The sequence below is a fragment of the Ascaphus truei genome, chromosome 8, assembly GCF_040206685.1.
Source record: "Ascaphus truei isolate aAscTru1 chromosome 8, aAscTru1.hap1, whole genome shotgun sequence".
Taxonomy (NCBI): Eukaryota; Metazoa; Chordata; class Amphibia; order Anura; family Ascaphidae; genus Ascaphus; species Ascaphus truei.
The window spans coordinates 37,306,415-37,321,474 of NC_134490.1; the positions used below are offsets into that span (position 1 = coordinate 37,306,415).

Consider the following 15,060-nt stretch of genomic DNA (forward strand, 5'->3'; position numbering starts at 1 on the left):
CATCGGACCGCGACAGCAGAGAGCAGCCTGTGGAGGCGAAGGTAAGAACTGGGAGTTTGGTAAACAGAGAGGGAGCCGCGAGCGGAGACGAGACAAGAGGAACACAACACCGGGGTCTGTGTAACGTGCTTATGTCTCACACATGTTCCCCCCCCCCCGATTCTCTCTCCCCCCCCCCGATTCTCTCTCCCCCCCCCCCGATTCTCTCTCCCCCCCCCCCCGATTCTCTCTCCCCCCCCCCCCCCCGATCATCCATTTACTCTCCCCCCGATCATCCATTTACTCGCCTTTCCTACCCCTCTTATTTCACCTCGTCGCTCTCTCCCTTTGCCTAATCCCCTCTCTCTTTGTTTACGTCTCCCTTATTTCTGAACACATCTTTTTCAATCGCTCCTCTCTTTGTTTACCCCTTTTCTCTTTCTATCGGCCTCTTATTTCACACTCCGGTAGTCCTGTCACTTGCAGTCTCCCTGGCTCCTGTCACTTGCAGTCTCCCTGGCTCCTGTCTCTTGCAGTCTCCCTGACTCCTGTCTCTTGCAGTCTCCCCCAACTATCTGTCTCCTCTCCCCCCCCCAACTGTTTGTCTCCTCTTCCCCCCCCCAACTGTCTGTCTCCTCTTCCTTCCCCCCCCAACTGTCTGTCTCCTCTTCCTCCCCCCCCCAACTGTCTGTCTCCTCTTCCTTCCCCCCCCCAACTGTCTGTCTCCTCTTCCTTCCCCCCCCAACTGTCTGTCTCCTCTTCCTCCCCCCCCCCAACTGTCTGTCTCCTCTTCCTCCCCCCCCCAACTGTCTGTCTCCTCTTCCTCCCCCCCCCCCAACTGTCTGTCTCCTCTGCCTTCCCCCCCCATCTGTCTGTCTCCTCTTCCTTCCCCCCCCCTCCAACTGCCTGTCTCCTCTTCCTCCCCCCCCCAACTGTATGTCTCCTCTTCCTTCATCCCCCCCAACTGTCTGTCTCCTCTTCCTTCCCCCCCCCCAACTGTCTGTCTCCTCTTCCCCCCCCAACTGTCTGTCTCCTCTTCCCCCCCCCCCCCCCAACTGTCTCCTCTTCCTCCCTCCCCCCCCCCAACTGTATGTCTCCTCTTCCTCCCTCCCCCCCCCCCAACTGTATGTCTCCTCTTCCTTCCTCCCCCTCCCCAACTGTCTGTCTCCTCTTCCTTCCTCCCCCTCCCCAACTGTCTGTCTCCTCTTCCTTCCTCCCCCCCCAACTGTCTGTCTCCTCTTCCTCCCTCCCCCCCCCCCAACTGTCTGTCTCCTCTTCCTTCCTCCCCCCCCCCAACTGTCTGGCTCCTCTTCCTCCCCCCCCCCCAACTGTCTGTCTCCTCTTCCTCCCCCCCCCCAACTGTCTGTCTCCTCTTCCTCCCACCCAACTGTCTGTCTCCTCTTCCTCCCACCCAACTGTCTGTCTCCTCATCCTCCCACCCCACCTCCACTCTCTCCTCTCCACCTCGCTATCTAACACTTTCCCCCTCTCTGGCATGACTAAAGGTGCTCTCCTGTCCTTGCAGTCATCATGGACGTAGCATACGTGTGCGAGTGGGACCGGAGGCCGCGGAACAGTCACTGCCCTTCCATTCCGTTGGTCTGCGCCTGGTCCTGTCGCAACCTCATCGCCTTCACCACCGACCTTCGCAACGAGGATGAGAAAGGTACTCTCGTGGCATCATCCCACCTTGCATCCCCTACTGCCCATACATGCACCAGCGCCAACACACAGCTTTGTGCCAGTCACTTACTCTAAGGTGAAGGGGAAAAGGTGCCAGTGCTACCCACATGCCACCCTGCCACCTTAAACACCTGTACAGTGTTCATAAGGCATCACAAAGAGCACACTCTGCTTTATATACTAATAGGTACTGATTAGGCATCACGCAAAGATACATATCCTGCTATATATACTAATGTGTATAGTGCCCTTGAGATGTCACATAAGGATACATACCCTGGTCTGTGTACTAACACCTGTACAGGGCTCACAAGGCATCACACCAGGCTCTATACCCTGCCATTTGTGGCACAATGCTGGGCTGTGTAATCTTATACAGCGCTGTCATATAATACCAACCACATGGAGGCCCTTTGTACAGACGGGATGTTCCGCAGTTCCCAAGCAGAGTGGCCCTATACATCAAGCTCTGTCGTGTATAAACTCTGACCCATCTGTCCCTCTCAGATCTCACCCACATGATCCACGTTCTGGACACGGAGCACCCCTGGGACGTGTACTCCATCAACTCGGGGCACCAGGAGGTTATCACCAGCTTGGAATGGGACCAGTCTGGTAAGAGAGAGAAGGGCCTATAGAGGTTACAGTCTGTGAGATGGGGGGGGCGGTCAATACAGGGTCCCTAATAATTCACAGATAATAGGCAGTTTCTGGCCAGTTTTTCGAGACCGTAATAAAGTTATTAAAAAAACCACACACTACAATAAAGTCTGAGACGATCCCAGCCACGCCAAATAAGATTAAAAAGCAAAAGAGGAACGACGCTCCAGCTGGTCACTAAATGAAGTAGTTCATGGTCCGTAAAAGTCCCTAGGGTGAGCTGGTATCGCTGAGGGGGAAATTGGTGGAGATACTTAAAGGTAAGTGGGTTACCTATAAGGGAAATTAGAGTCTCTGGGGTGGGGATGTGAACCCTCCTGGTCCTTCTTCTTGGCCCCCCCAAGGGACAAGTTTGTCTCAGTACCACTTTTTTGTCAGATGTATATTATCCCCAAAGCTTTGTGTAAATAAAGCTGATTAAGCGCTGCTTCCATGTTCTTCCGTGTCAGGGGTGTGCTTGTACATACGTCGCAGTCTGCGACTCGCATTAACCCCGCCCTCATTGCTGATCTCTCTTCCCCGATTGGTTCTTCCAGGCTCCCGGCTGCTCTCGGCCGATGCAGACGGACGCATCAGGTGCTGGGGGATGACGGATCACCTGGCCAACAGCTGGCAGAGCCTGGTTGGCAGCGAGGTGGACGGCGACCCCATCGTAGCTCTGTCTTGGCTGCATAACGGGGTGAAGCTGGCGTTGCACGTGGAAAAGGTGCGTGGTGGGTCTGTGAGGTGGGAGTGGGTCCTATGGTACCGCACATAGCGCCAGGCGAGCTATATCTTCACTCCGGTCTCCTCTTTTTCTGTATCCTCTTTCCTGTTAATTTTCTAACCATTTCTGATTCCTCCTTCCACCCCCATCTCTTCGTCACTTCCCTCACCTGTTCCTTTTCTTAAACCTTGTCTCTGTGTCTCTCTCTTCGTCTCCTCCATCTTTCCTCAGTCGGGCGTCTCCAGTTTTGGGGAGAAGTTTTCTCGCGTGAAGTTCTCACCGTCCCTCACGCTGTTCGGGGGGAAGCCCATGGAAGGCTGGATTGCCGTGACCATCAGTGGCCTGGTCACCGTGTCACTGCTGAAGCCCAACGGTCAGGTGCTGACGGCCACTGAGAGCCTGTGCCGGCTGCGTTGCCGGGTGGCGCTGGCAGACATCGCCTTCACAGGCGGGGGGAACATTGTGGTGGCCACGTCGGACGGGAGCAGCACGTCCCCCGTGCAGTTCTACAAAGTGTGCGTGTCTGTGGTGAGCGAGAAGTGCAAGATCGACACGGAGATCCTGCCCTCGCTCTTCATGCGCTGCACCACCGACCCAGCCCGCAAGGACAAGTTCCCCGCTGTTACCCACCTCAAATTCCTCGCCCGCGACATGTCCGAACAGGTCAGTGGTGGGAAGGGAAGGTGGAGGAGGGGTTGTAAGAGTACGGAAGGGCCGAGGAGGGATCCTGGGGGGAGCAGGGGTGCAGCTCTGTGTGTGAGGGTGGGAAGATGGGGATCAGCAGGGAGCTGCAGAGCATTTCCGTGTGGTTACATAGCTGTTGAGGTTGAAGAGATGCACAGTATGTCTATGAAGTTCAACCTATGTCACATTTTGTTGGAATAGATACTTATTTTATATTTATAGTATATTCATCAAACATACAAAACCCCAGTGAAGCATTAGCCAATGATGTCTCGTAAGGGAGAAAATAAAGCTCTTCCTGACTCCAGTAATCGGATTACTACCTGGATCAACAACCTTCCCATGTTTACTTATTTGGTATATCCATGTATACCTTTCCTTTCTAAAAAGATATCTAAGCCGTCTTTTAAGAAAAAACATTTTTTAAACTCTTTATTGAAAGTTTTATATTTTTTCCAAAAACACAATGGAAATACAGAAAAGAAAAAGATGGGGGTGGTGGTTTGGTACACATCATATACATTTTACAATTCAATTATATGTACAGTAACACCTTCTCTGGTGTTGGAGCAGTGTCCAAATCTTTATGATAACTAACTTAGTCAAACATGTACTGTATTGAACTCTCCATAAAGAATACAAACAGAAGGTAGATCCCCACAGTGAATGGGCCATTAGACATGTTGTGATCTTATCTGGGTTTTTTAAAGACATGTATTGTATCTGCCTCACAGTATCCACGTTTATCGTAACGAATCCTTTCTTTTGCTGCTGCTGATCTTCTTTGCTAAAGTGATTACCCTGTGTCATTTGTACTGTCTTTGTGATGAAAAGTTCCCTCGAAAGTTTCTTCTATTGACTTTGCATTTATTTGTAAATAGTTATCATGTCCCCTCTTCTACGCCTCTTTTCTCATGGAAACAAACTAACGTTGGACAGCGTTTTCTCATAAGGCTAAGGCCATATAGCCTTCGTTTGCGCGGAGGCGTGCCAAGGCTGTGACGTCACCCGCGTGTAGTGGGTTCATTTTCCGTCCATGTAGGACACGCTGCCCTCATTGGGCGAACCGCTCACGTGACCTGCCTGTCGCCCCAAGAAATCAGTTTCTTCTGATTTCTTGCGCAACGCGCGCCCCCTCCTGCCCGTGCGGTCTTTGGCCGCGATCAATGCCTTTAGGCAATGTGATCGCGCCCCCACACGGACCCCTCCGCACGGTCTGCGGCAGTATGGACCTGCCCTAAGATTGAACTTCAATCCCTTTTATTATTTGTGTGGCTCTTCTGCACTTTTTCCACTTCCATAATATTCTTTCTATGGAGTAGTACCCAAAACTGAACTCCATATTGAAGGTGTGGTTTTACTAGGGATTTATAATGATGCTGTCTTCCCTTTCATCCATACCCCATTTAATGCAAGATAATTGCCTATTGCATTTGCAGCTACTGCCTGACATTGAGTAGTATTGCTAAGCCTGCTGTCTACAAGCACTCCTAAATCTTTCTCCATCAAGGATTGACCTAATTTTGTCCCATTCAGTTTGTATGTAGCATGTTTATTCCGACTTCCCAAATGCATGACCTTACATTTCTGTATTAAACCTTAACTATAATGTACCTGTCCAAGTTTCCTGCCTATCCACATCCTTCTGTCGAGAAATTACATTCTGCTCTGATTTTGATCATCTTACGTAATTTAATGTTGTTAGCAAAGATGGAAACTTTGCTCTCTATGCCAACCATACTCCACTCACAACTTGAGCCCAACCTGAAAAAGTTCCATTTATGACACCTCTCTGTCTATCCTTCAACCAGTTTTCAATCCAGGTGCAAATATTTTTACAGGGTCCAGTTTCCTTTATTTTGTACACTAACCTCTTTGTGGCACCGTATCAAAAGCCTTTGCAAAATCTACGTAGACCACATCAATTGCATTACCGTGGTCTAAATGCCTACTTACCTCTTTAAAGAAACTAAAGGTTAGTTTGACGACCTATCCTTCATAAATCCAATGTGACTTATTACTAACAATTTTGTTATCCAAAAGGTATTCCTGAATATTATCCCTTTGTAAATCTTCAGGTAGCTTCCCCACTATTGAAGTCAGGCTTACAGGTCTGCCATTCCCCGGTAGTGATCTAGCTCCCATTTTAAATATAGACACCACGTCTGCTTTAAGCCAATCTTGTAGTACTGAGCCTGTAGAAATGGAGTCGTTGAATATTAAATCTGGTTTTGCCATTACTGAACTTAGTTCCTTTAGAACCCTTGGGTGCATGCCATCGGGACTAGGTGCTTTATTTACCTCAATTTTTATCAAGCCGCCTATGCACTTCTTTCCATGTTAACCAAGAGAGATTTAATTATGAGGTTGTTCCTTGCTCCTAGTATATACAGTGGCAAAAAAAGCGAGAGAAAAAATGGGGAGAGGCTAATGATCAACTATATCTACCCACTCATAGACCAGAGTACCCCTATAGCCCCACCCTCTCCCAACACTGCCCACAATTTTCAATTTGTCCCAGTATCTGAAGAGGAGATTACACAAATGCTGCAATTGTAAGTTCCTACAATTTGGTGCCCCAGCCATTGCGAAACCGCTTACTTCCCTTATCAACTCTATCCTGTCTGCAGGCCATATCCCTAAGTCCTGGAAAACTGCCAGAGTTGTCCCAATCTTCAAAAGTGGGGACAAAAACACTGTCTCAAACTACAGGCCAATCTCTCTTCTCCCAATTCTATCCAAAGTCATGGAAAAATGTGTTCGCTCACAATTCACATCTGGCTTTCGCCCCCAAACACTTCACAATAACTACCCTCCTAAAAGTTTGCAATGAGATCCAGAGTGGAATGGAACTGGGACCACTCACTGGTGCAATATTCCTAGATTTTGCAAAGGCTGTTGATCATGTTCTCTTGCTAAACAAACTGCAGTGCTCTGGCATAGGGAAGCATGCTTTAAACTGGTTTCAGTCCTACCTTTCAGGTAGATTCCAACATGTATATCTCAGACTCTAACTCCAACCCCTTGGATATCATCTGTGGTGTCCCGCAAGGCTCTGTTCTGGGGCCCCTACTCTTCTCAGTGTTCATCAATGACCTTCCTACAGGTTGTAAGGGAGCCTCAATACACATGTATGCAGATGACACAATCCTATATGCACACAGCCCTAGCCTCTCCGACCTTGGACATTCTTCAACCTGACTTTTTGAGACTTGAAAATTGGATTTCCCTAAACAAACTGTTTTTAAACACTGACAAGACTGTAACAATGTTATTTGGGACCAAGGCTAAATTGCTAACGCTTGCAGTGACTGAGCTTCAGATCAGAACCAACGCTAATTCCATGCTAGCCCCTGTTACTAGTTTTAAATATTTGGGCATATGGTTTGACTCCCATTTTAACATTTTGGGTTTCACATTGATACCCTGACATCCAAAACCTATGCCAAACTAGGTGTACTTTACAGGAACAAATACTCCCTAATTCTGCTGGTCAGAAAGCGCATCGCACAGCAGATGCTAATGCCAATTATAGACTATGGGGACATAGTATGCGGCTCGGCACTCCAAACCCACTTTAGCAAACTGGACACCCTCTACAATTTTTAATATGCCGCTTTGTCCTCCAATGCAACTACAACACATATCACTGCGAAATGCTCAAAGAACTAGATTAGCCATCACTTGAGTCTAGACTCAAAGTTCACCTTTCCTGTCTTGCCTTCAAATTCTTTATGGGCAAGCTACCCGTCTATCTGAACAAGCTCCTCACCCCTACCACATGCAACCCTCATCGTCTGAGATCTGCCTCCAAAAGACTGTTCAAGGTCCCAAGGTTCAGCATAGTATCCGGCCGCTCCTCCTCTTACCGTGCACCCCAAAACTGGAACGGTCTACCGGAGACTCTCACAGCCGCCACCACTCTAAGTTCTTTCAAAACTAAGGCTGTCTCACATTTTAATCTGGTCTGTAACTGCTACATACGCCCATAATATATATTATCTCTAACTGTGCATGCAATGTCTTGTATATAATAATATATACCCTGTTCACTTAATGTAACCATGTATTTATTTGTCATCATAACTCTCTGCCCAGGACATACTTGAAAACGAGCGGTAACTCTCAATGTATTACTTCCTGGTAAAACATTTTATAAATAAATAATACTTGTTCCCGCTCCTGTGACACAGCACCACTAATTCCAGCCAGGGCCTGCTCAGTGAGCAATTAACTCATTTCAAGATTGCTAATGTCCCTCCAATGTTTCAAGTTGCCTCTTCAGATCAACAATCTGAGACTTCAAGGAGCCCATCTGCTCATATTTTTCCCTCAGAGGTATACACCCAGGAACGACTGCTCCAAGTATGCATACATGTGGCACAATGGGAGCAGGATTGAGTATGCAACTCAATGCACAATCTCACACACCTGCAACCTCTCACAAACCAGGCAGTAGTCATCCGCTGAATTCTTTCCAAACTCGGACGCACCAAAATAAATACATCAGTCACCAATGCTAGGAATATCCGCTACACACCACTTGCTGTGTGTATAAACAGTGGTGCAGAGCATGTGTGCAGCGAGCTACATGGGGATAGTGGCGCACAGTTCGGCTGAGCATAGAGCTGCAGGGTTGTTAGCAGTTTGTGTTTTCTAGCCGTGCGTGTGCGCATGAGGTAGCGTGTGATTGCTGCCCTATGTGCTCACACACTGCAGTGTGTGAGCCGTGCGCAGTGTGTGTGTGCATAAAACTGCCGAGTGTATCAGCACTTGTGTGCAGAGCACCGTGTTCTTAATCTCTCCTGCATATTTCAGGTGCTGCTCTGCGCCTCCAATCAGTCGTGCAGTGTTGCAGAGTGCTGGTCCCTGCGCAAGGAGGGGCTGCCTGTCAATAACATCTTCCAGCAGCTGTCCCCAGGGGGTGAGTGCTGATATCCTTCATGTCATCCCTCTCCCCCTCATGTCGGTGTGTAACTGTCTTCTCCCCTCCTCCCTGTGTTACCCTGTTGTTTTCGTCCCCCGGCATCACCCTGTCCCCTCTCTTGCAGTCAGTGACAAGCAGCCCATGATACTGAAGTGGCGCATCCTGTCAGCCACCAATGAGCTGGAGCGGGTGTCTGCTGTGGCGCTACCCAAACTGCCCATTTCGCTCACCACCACTGACATCAAAGTGGCCAACGAGACTAAGTTCTATCCGGGCCTGGGTGAGACCCTTCACTGACCCCTCTCCCCCTCACTTTAGAAAGGGGAGATTGGAATTAGTAGGAGTACACTGGGGGAGAGACGTGCAGCACCTTCCATCACTTGGTGAAAGATTTCCTCTTGCTATGTGGTGACGGGTGGGTCTTCTTCTTTTTCTTCTTCTCGTGCGGTCTCTCTCTCTCTTGCGCGCGCGGTCTCTCTGTCTCTCTCTTTCTCTCTCTCTCTGTCTCTCTCTGTCTCTCTCTGTCTCTCTCTCTCTGTCTCTCTCTGTCTCTCTCTGTCTCTCTCTCTCTGTCTCTCTCTGTCTCTCTCTGTCTCTCTCTGTCGCCTTGCCCACGCCCTCCCAGTATTGGGGAGAGATAGGGTGTGTTGATACTGGGAAATGCTGTGTGTCATGGTGCGAGGAAGAACTGATCTCACCGATCTTTAAACATTCCCTCCCGGAAGGTCTGGCGCTGGCGTTCCATGACGGTAACGTGCACATCATGCACCGCCTCTCACTGCAAACCATGGCTGTGCTATGTGGCTCCTCACCCCGGCCCCCAGAGGAGCCAAGCCTGAAACGCCAGCGATCGCCCACCCCATGTGTCCACTTCAAGGCCTTGCAGATGTCCTGGACCTCACTGGCGTTGGTTGGACTGGATACCCATGGAAAGGTCAGGGGGTCATCAGGCATGGGGGCCTCGCTGGGGACAATCTATCAACACTTTGATGCCAGCAGTATAACGTTGGGGGCACGCAGAGCAAAACAATGATGCATAGAGCATTATATCTAAGTTCAGAGCTTTAGAAGGACACGCTGAGCATTGGGCTACCACCCAGTGCGTTATAACTGCACTGCGACACAGGGCAATATATATAAATCTAGTAAAAACTGTGGCTAGTTGAGAATCGCTTAGAAATCTAGAAGCAAAAAAAAAAAAGAGTACATGGATAATACATAATTTGTGCCACCAACTAAATCAGAAGCATCACAATAAGGTGAAGCACAGACAATTGTGGCCCCTTGGAAGTGTAACCCTTTGCTACTGGTATATAAATATAAAGTGATATGCACGCCCCAACCATCAGAGCTGCTCATACATGTTACATTCGCCCCCATGTGTCGTGTGACCTCTGCCCCCTCTTCCCACAGCTGAGCATGCTGCGTATCTCGCCCTCCATGGGCCACACACTGGATATGAGGATGTCCCTGCGCCACCTGCTGTTCCTGCTGGAGTACTGCATGGTAACCGGGTATGACTGGTGGGATATCCTCCTGCACGTGCAGCCGGACATGGTGCACAACCTGGTGGAGAAGCTGCACGAGGAGTACACCCGGCAGAATGCGGCCTTGCAGCAGGTGAGAGGGGGGGACGTATTTATTATGTCGCATTCTTGCCCGCAGTTTCTACCTCACTTTTGTTATATTGTGTTGGTTGTTGTGTGTGGTGGTATTGTTTTTTTTTTTTTTAAATATATATATATATCTATCTCCGTTTGGGTTTTTTCATACATTTATTTAATATTTTTTTCCAATTAGACTGGAAGGCCGGTGTGTGTGTGTGTGTGTGTGTGTGTGTGTGTGTGTGTGTGTGTGTGTGTGTGTGTGTGTGTGTGGTGCTTTAGTAAGGCTATTTTTCTAATTGTTTGAATACATATCATCTTCAGCCCTCGTAGATCCACTGCTGGATAAAGGCCTTCCCAATGCTGTTCCAGGGACTGCGGTTGAAAGCCTGTTTCTCCAACAAATTTCCTCATTTCATCCTCCCATATTACTTTTGGTCGTCGTCTTGGCCTTTTTGCTTTCCCTTGAGTACCAGTTGAGGGCCATCCTTGTCCAACAATGGTTGTTTCTTCTTGCGATCTGTCCTTCCCATTTACATTCTCATTTCTTCACCCTTGTTCTGTTTGCTTCCGAATCCATGTAGAATTTTTCGGTTAATACCCAGCATACACTTTTCCATACTACTTTGAATTGTCTGAAGCCTCGGAATTCTCTTCCCATTTCTGGTCCCAAGTTTTCACAGGCAGGTTACACTGGTCAAACACTTTCCTCTTGAGGCACAGAGGAAGTTTCACTTGCAAGATAATTTTGTTTCTTCCAAATGTGCTCCATCCCATCTTCATTCTCCTACTGATTTTCTTCGAAAGGTTCCCATTATGGATACTTGTTGGCCAAGGTAAGACATGGTTCTCAAGCTATTCTAGTTCTGTTCCACTTATTTACATCTTTGTAGAGTTGACATGAATTGAATATCACTTTGGTCTTGCTGAGCTTCATATAGAAGCCCACCTTCTTACTTGGCCCACCTTCTTACTTGCTTTGGCGTGGTCTTTTGGACTTGTGACAAAAATAACAATGTTGTCTGCAAATCATAGGCGACTCCAACATTCACCGTAGATTTGTTGTATTACCTTTTCTTCCCAGTTCAATGTACAGTATTTAACAATTCTTTAAGTGTTGCTGAAAGGCTTTAGTAACACGGTGTCTCCCTGTCGCATCCTTGCTTATTCTTATTTTGCTTGTATCTTCATGTAGTAAAATGGTTGATATGGCTTTCTCCTAAATGTTCCTTATATCAATGTACGCTTCTTCAACATTTTATTTTCTAAATGCTTTTTCATGATCTATGAATCCTAAAATGAGTGGTAGATTGTATTTCTTGCTTCAATAATTGACTTCTTGCACAACTTGGATGTGGTCCATTGTGCTATATCCACTACGAAGTCCCACTTGTTCTCTAGACCGGGCTATGTCCGGGGGTCTGTTGCAGCCGATTAGTGAGCATCTTTGGAAGAAATCTTGGAAGTTGACTGGTCTGAAGTTCTTGGGTCATCTTTGTCTCCTTTCTTATGTTTGAGTTTTGCTATTCGTAAAGTAGCATGTAAACCGTTTTGTGTGGACTTTCTTGACTTCTTTCCAGCTTCTTTCAAAATTTCAGTGGTAATTCCATCTTCCCTAGTAGCCTTCTCGTTCTTTATGGATTTGATTGCCTTTGCTGCTACTTCTGGAATGATGCGTGGTACATTATTGGTGGTTTCTTCTCGCTCTTTATCTGATGGATTATGCCCTGTGTTATCTGTGTTCTTGTACAATTAATTGTAGAAGTCCTTAACTGACTTCTTAAGATTCTTGATCCATTGTTTTGTTTGAGTGCAATGATTTGCTTCTTCCCAATCATAAGGTGCTGTTTCATCTTTAAACTTTTTGTAATCTTCAAAAGTCTTCTCCATATCGATGATGATGATAATAATAATAATAATAATAATAGCATCTCCAGTTATACACTTGCGTATCGTCTTGAGCAGCTCTATGTATTCAATTTTTGTTCTTGCGTCTCGAGATTTGCTTCATTTCTTGTTGCGTGTCCTCGGTAACTTCTTTGTCTCAATTGATACTTTATGACCGTGTTTTATTGTCAGTTACCCCTCTCGGGTTGTTTTGTTTTGCACTTTCATCTACAGTCTTCATAATTGTGTTGGAAAAATAAAATGAACAAAATGATATATAATATGAATGTGTTGGATGCCCGGCGCTATGGTTTTTTTTTTATTGGATCCGTTTTCTGGCCCTCGCAGGGACGTTTATAAAGGTTAAAGATTGCAACAAGACCCAGGAATGCCAGTCTTGTCTTTTTTTGACACTCATTTTATTGAAAATTTTAGAGTAGGTGACGCCAAAGATTGACGAAGGGAGAGGGGGTGCAGAAAAAGAGAGGGGGTGCAGAAAAAGAGAGGCGGGGATATGCCTTCAAAAAAAGGTTACAGCAAGTTAGGTTCTCAGATGGCGCAATAAATATTGTTGCATACTCTCCTCCCCCAATTTAATCGGGTTGGTTGAGATTGAGAATGCTTAACCACAGCCGATCTGTTCCAACATGCTACCATTATTTCACAGCCCGCTATTGGAACCGGGTTTAGAGATTGGTAACTTTAGCTTGTGGACCATAAGGGAATTCTCAATGGTTAGAGTCCGCCTCATTAATTCCAAAATGAAACCTTACCTGCACTTTAAAGAGATAAATCACATCCCCAATTCCAAAAAGTTCCGAGCCATGCTGATAGTAACGTGCGATAAGGACACTTTATTCTAACAAGCTATCAAGTAACAATACTCCCTTAGAGAGAAAATGTGTTTGTCTGCGCCGCTGGGTAAAGGAATTATCTCCACTCTATAGCAATCCCTTTCCCCACTATGTCAGGAGAAAGACTTGAACTACATTAAATGGTGGGATCGTGATCTGGGGGAACACTCTAAACCGTCAAATTTGGAAAGCCCTTTCACTGTGAGATGGGCAGGCAGATTACTGGAGATCAGGAAAAACCAGAGGTATTAAACAAATTTTTTGCCTCTCTGTTTATCAGGGCAGAATCGATATCAATAGTAGCGCCGCAGGAGGAAGCCGCAACCTCCGTATTAACGAACAATTGGTTAACTGAGGAAGAAGTTCATAGGCGGCTTGATAAAATAAAAGTGAACAAGGCACCTGGCCCCGATGGCATACATCCAAGGGTTCTTAAGGAGTTAGGTTCAGTAATAGCCAAACCATTTCATTTAATATTCAAGGACTCTATTTCCACCGGCTCAGTACTACAAGATTGGCGTAAAGCAGATCTGGTGCCTATAGTTAAAAAGGAAGCTAGATCGCAACCAGGGAATTACAGACCTGTAAGCCTGACTTCAATAGTGTGTTAGCTACTTGAAGGTTTAATACAGGATAATATTCAGGAATGCCTCATGGAAAACCAAATTATTAGTAATAGTCAGCATGGATTTATGAAGGATAGATCATTCCAAACTAACCTTATTTGTTTCTTTGAGGAGGTAAGTAGGAATCTATACCAGGGTAATGCAGTTGATGTGATCTACTTAGATTTTGCAAAGGCTATTGATACGTTTTACACAAGGTTAATGTACAAAATAAAGCAAATTGGACTTAGTAAAAATATATTCCCCTGGATTGAAAACTGGTTGAAGAATAGACAACAGTGACGTGTCTTAAATGGAACTTTTTCAGGTTGGGCTAAAGTTCTGAGTGGAGGGGATAGGTACTGGGACCCCTGCTTTTTAACTTGCTAATTAATGACCTTGAGGTTGGCATTGAGAGCAAAGTCTCCATCTTTCCTGATGACACTAAATTGTGTAAGGTAGTAGAATCAGAGCAGGATGTAATTTCTCTCCAGAAGGGCTTGGAGAGACTGGAAACTTGGTCAGGTAAATGGCAGATGAGGTTTAATACTGATAAATGTAAGGTTATGCATTTGGGAAACAAGAATAAACAAGCGACATACAAATTAAATGGGGATAAATTGGGGGAATCCTTGATGGAGAAGGATTTAGGAGTTCTTGTAGACAGCAGGCTTAGCAATAGTGCCCAAAGTCATGCAGTAACTGCAAAGGCAAACAAGACCTTATCTTGCATTAAACGGGTAAGGGATGGAGGGGAAGTAAACATAATTATGCCCCTATTTTTATAAAGCATTAGTAATACCACACCTTGAATATGAATTACGATTTTGGGCACCACTCCTTAGAAAAAACATTATGGAACTAGAGAGCATACAGAGAAGAGCCACCAAATTAATAAAGGGGATGGACAATTTAACTTATGAGGAGAGGCTAGCTAAATTAGATGTATTTACATTAGAAAAGAGGCGTCTAAGAGGGGATATGATAACTATATACAAATATATTCAGGGACAATACAAGGAGCTTTCAAAAGAACTATTCATCCCACGGCAAGTACTAAGGACTCGGGGTCATCCCTTTAGGTTGGAGGAAAGGAGATTTCACCAGCAACAAAGGAAAGAGTTCTTTACAGTAACGGCAGTTAAAATGTGCAATTCGTTACCCATGGAGACTGTGATGGCAGATACAATAGATTTGTTCAAAAAAAGGTTGGACATCCTTTTTAGAAAGGAAAGATATACAGGGATATACCAAATAAGTATACATGGGAAGGATGTTGATCCAGGGAATAATCTGATTGCCAATTCTTGGGGTCAGGAAGGAATTTATTTTTCCCCTTAGATGATATTTCACCGGGGTTTTTTGTTTGCCTTCCTCTGGATCAATATACTGTAAGTACGGATATAGGATAAAGTATCTGTCGTCTAAATTTAGCATAGGTTAAACTTGATGGACGCATGTCTTTTTTTCA

The 15,060-nt window shown here is 46.1% G+C and overlaps 1 protein-coding gene across 3 annotated transcripts in view; it reads left to right on the forward strand.

Moving 5' to 3' along the window:
* Window positions 1-15,060, forward strand: part of MED16 (mediator complex subunit 16) — a 20,728-nt gene continuing 5,668 nt past the window's right edge. Inside the window, exons 1-9 of one of the 3 annotated variants that reach the window (XM_075611472.1) lie at window positions 1-41; window positions 1,505-1,645; window positions 2,170-2,277; window positions 2,859-3,028; window positions 3,260-3,691; window positions 8,531-8,636; window positions 8,764-8,919; window positions 9,365-9,573; window positions 10,053-10,259. In XM_075611472.1, coding sequence (XP_075467587.1) covers window positions 1,510-1,645; window positions 2,170-2,277; window positions 2,859-3,028; window positions 3,260-3,691; window positions 8,531-8,636; window positions 8,764-8,919; window positions 9,365-9,573; window positions 10,053-10,259 — 1,524 coding nt within the window. In that variant the 5' untranslated portion in view covers window positions 1-41; window positions 1,505-1,509. Of the gene's footprint in view, window positions 115-1,484; window positions 1,646-2,169; window positions 2,278-2,858; window positions 3,029-3,259; window positions 3,692-8,530; window positions 8,637-8,763; window positions 8,920-9,364; window positions 9,574-10,052; window positions 10,260-15,060 lie in introns of all 3 variants that reach the window. The other 2 variants (XM_075611471.1, XM_075611470.1) reach the window with 2 other exon arrangements.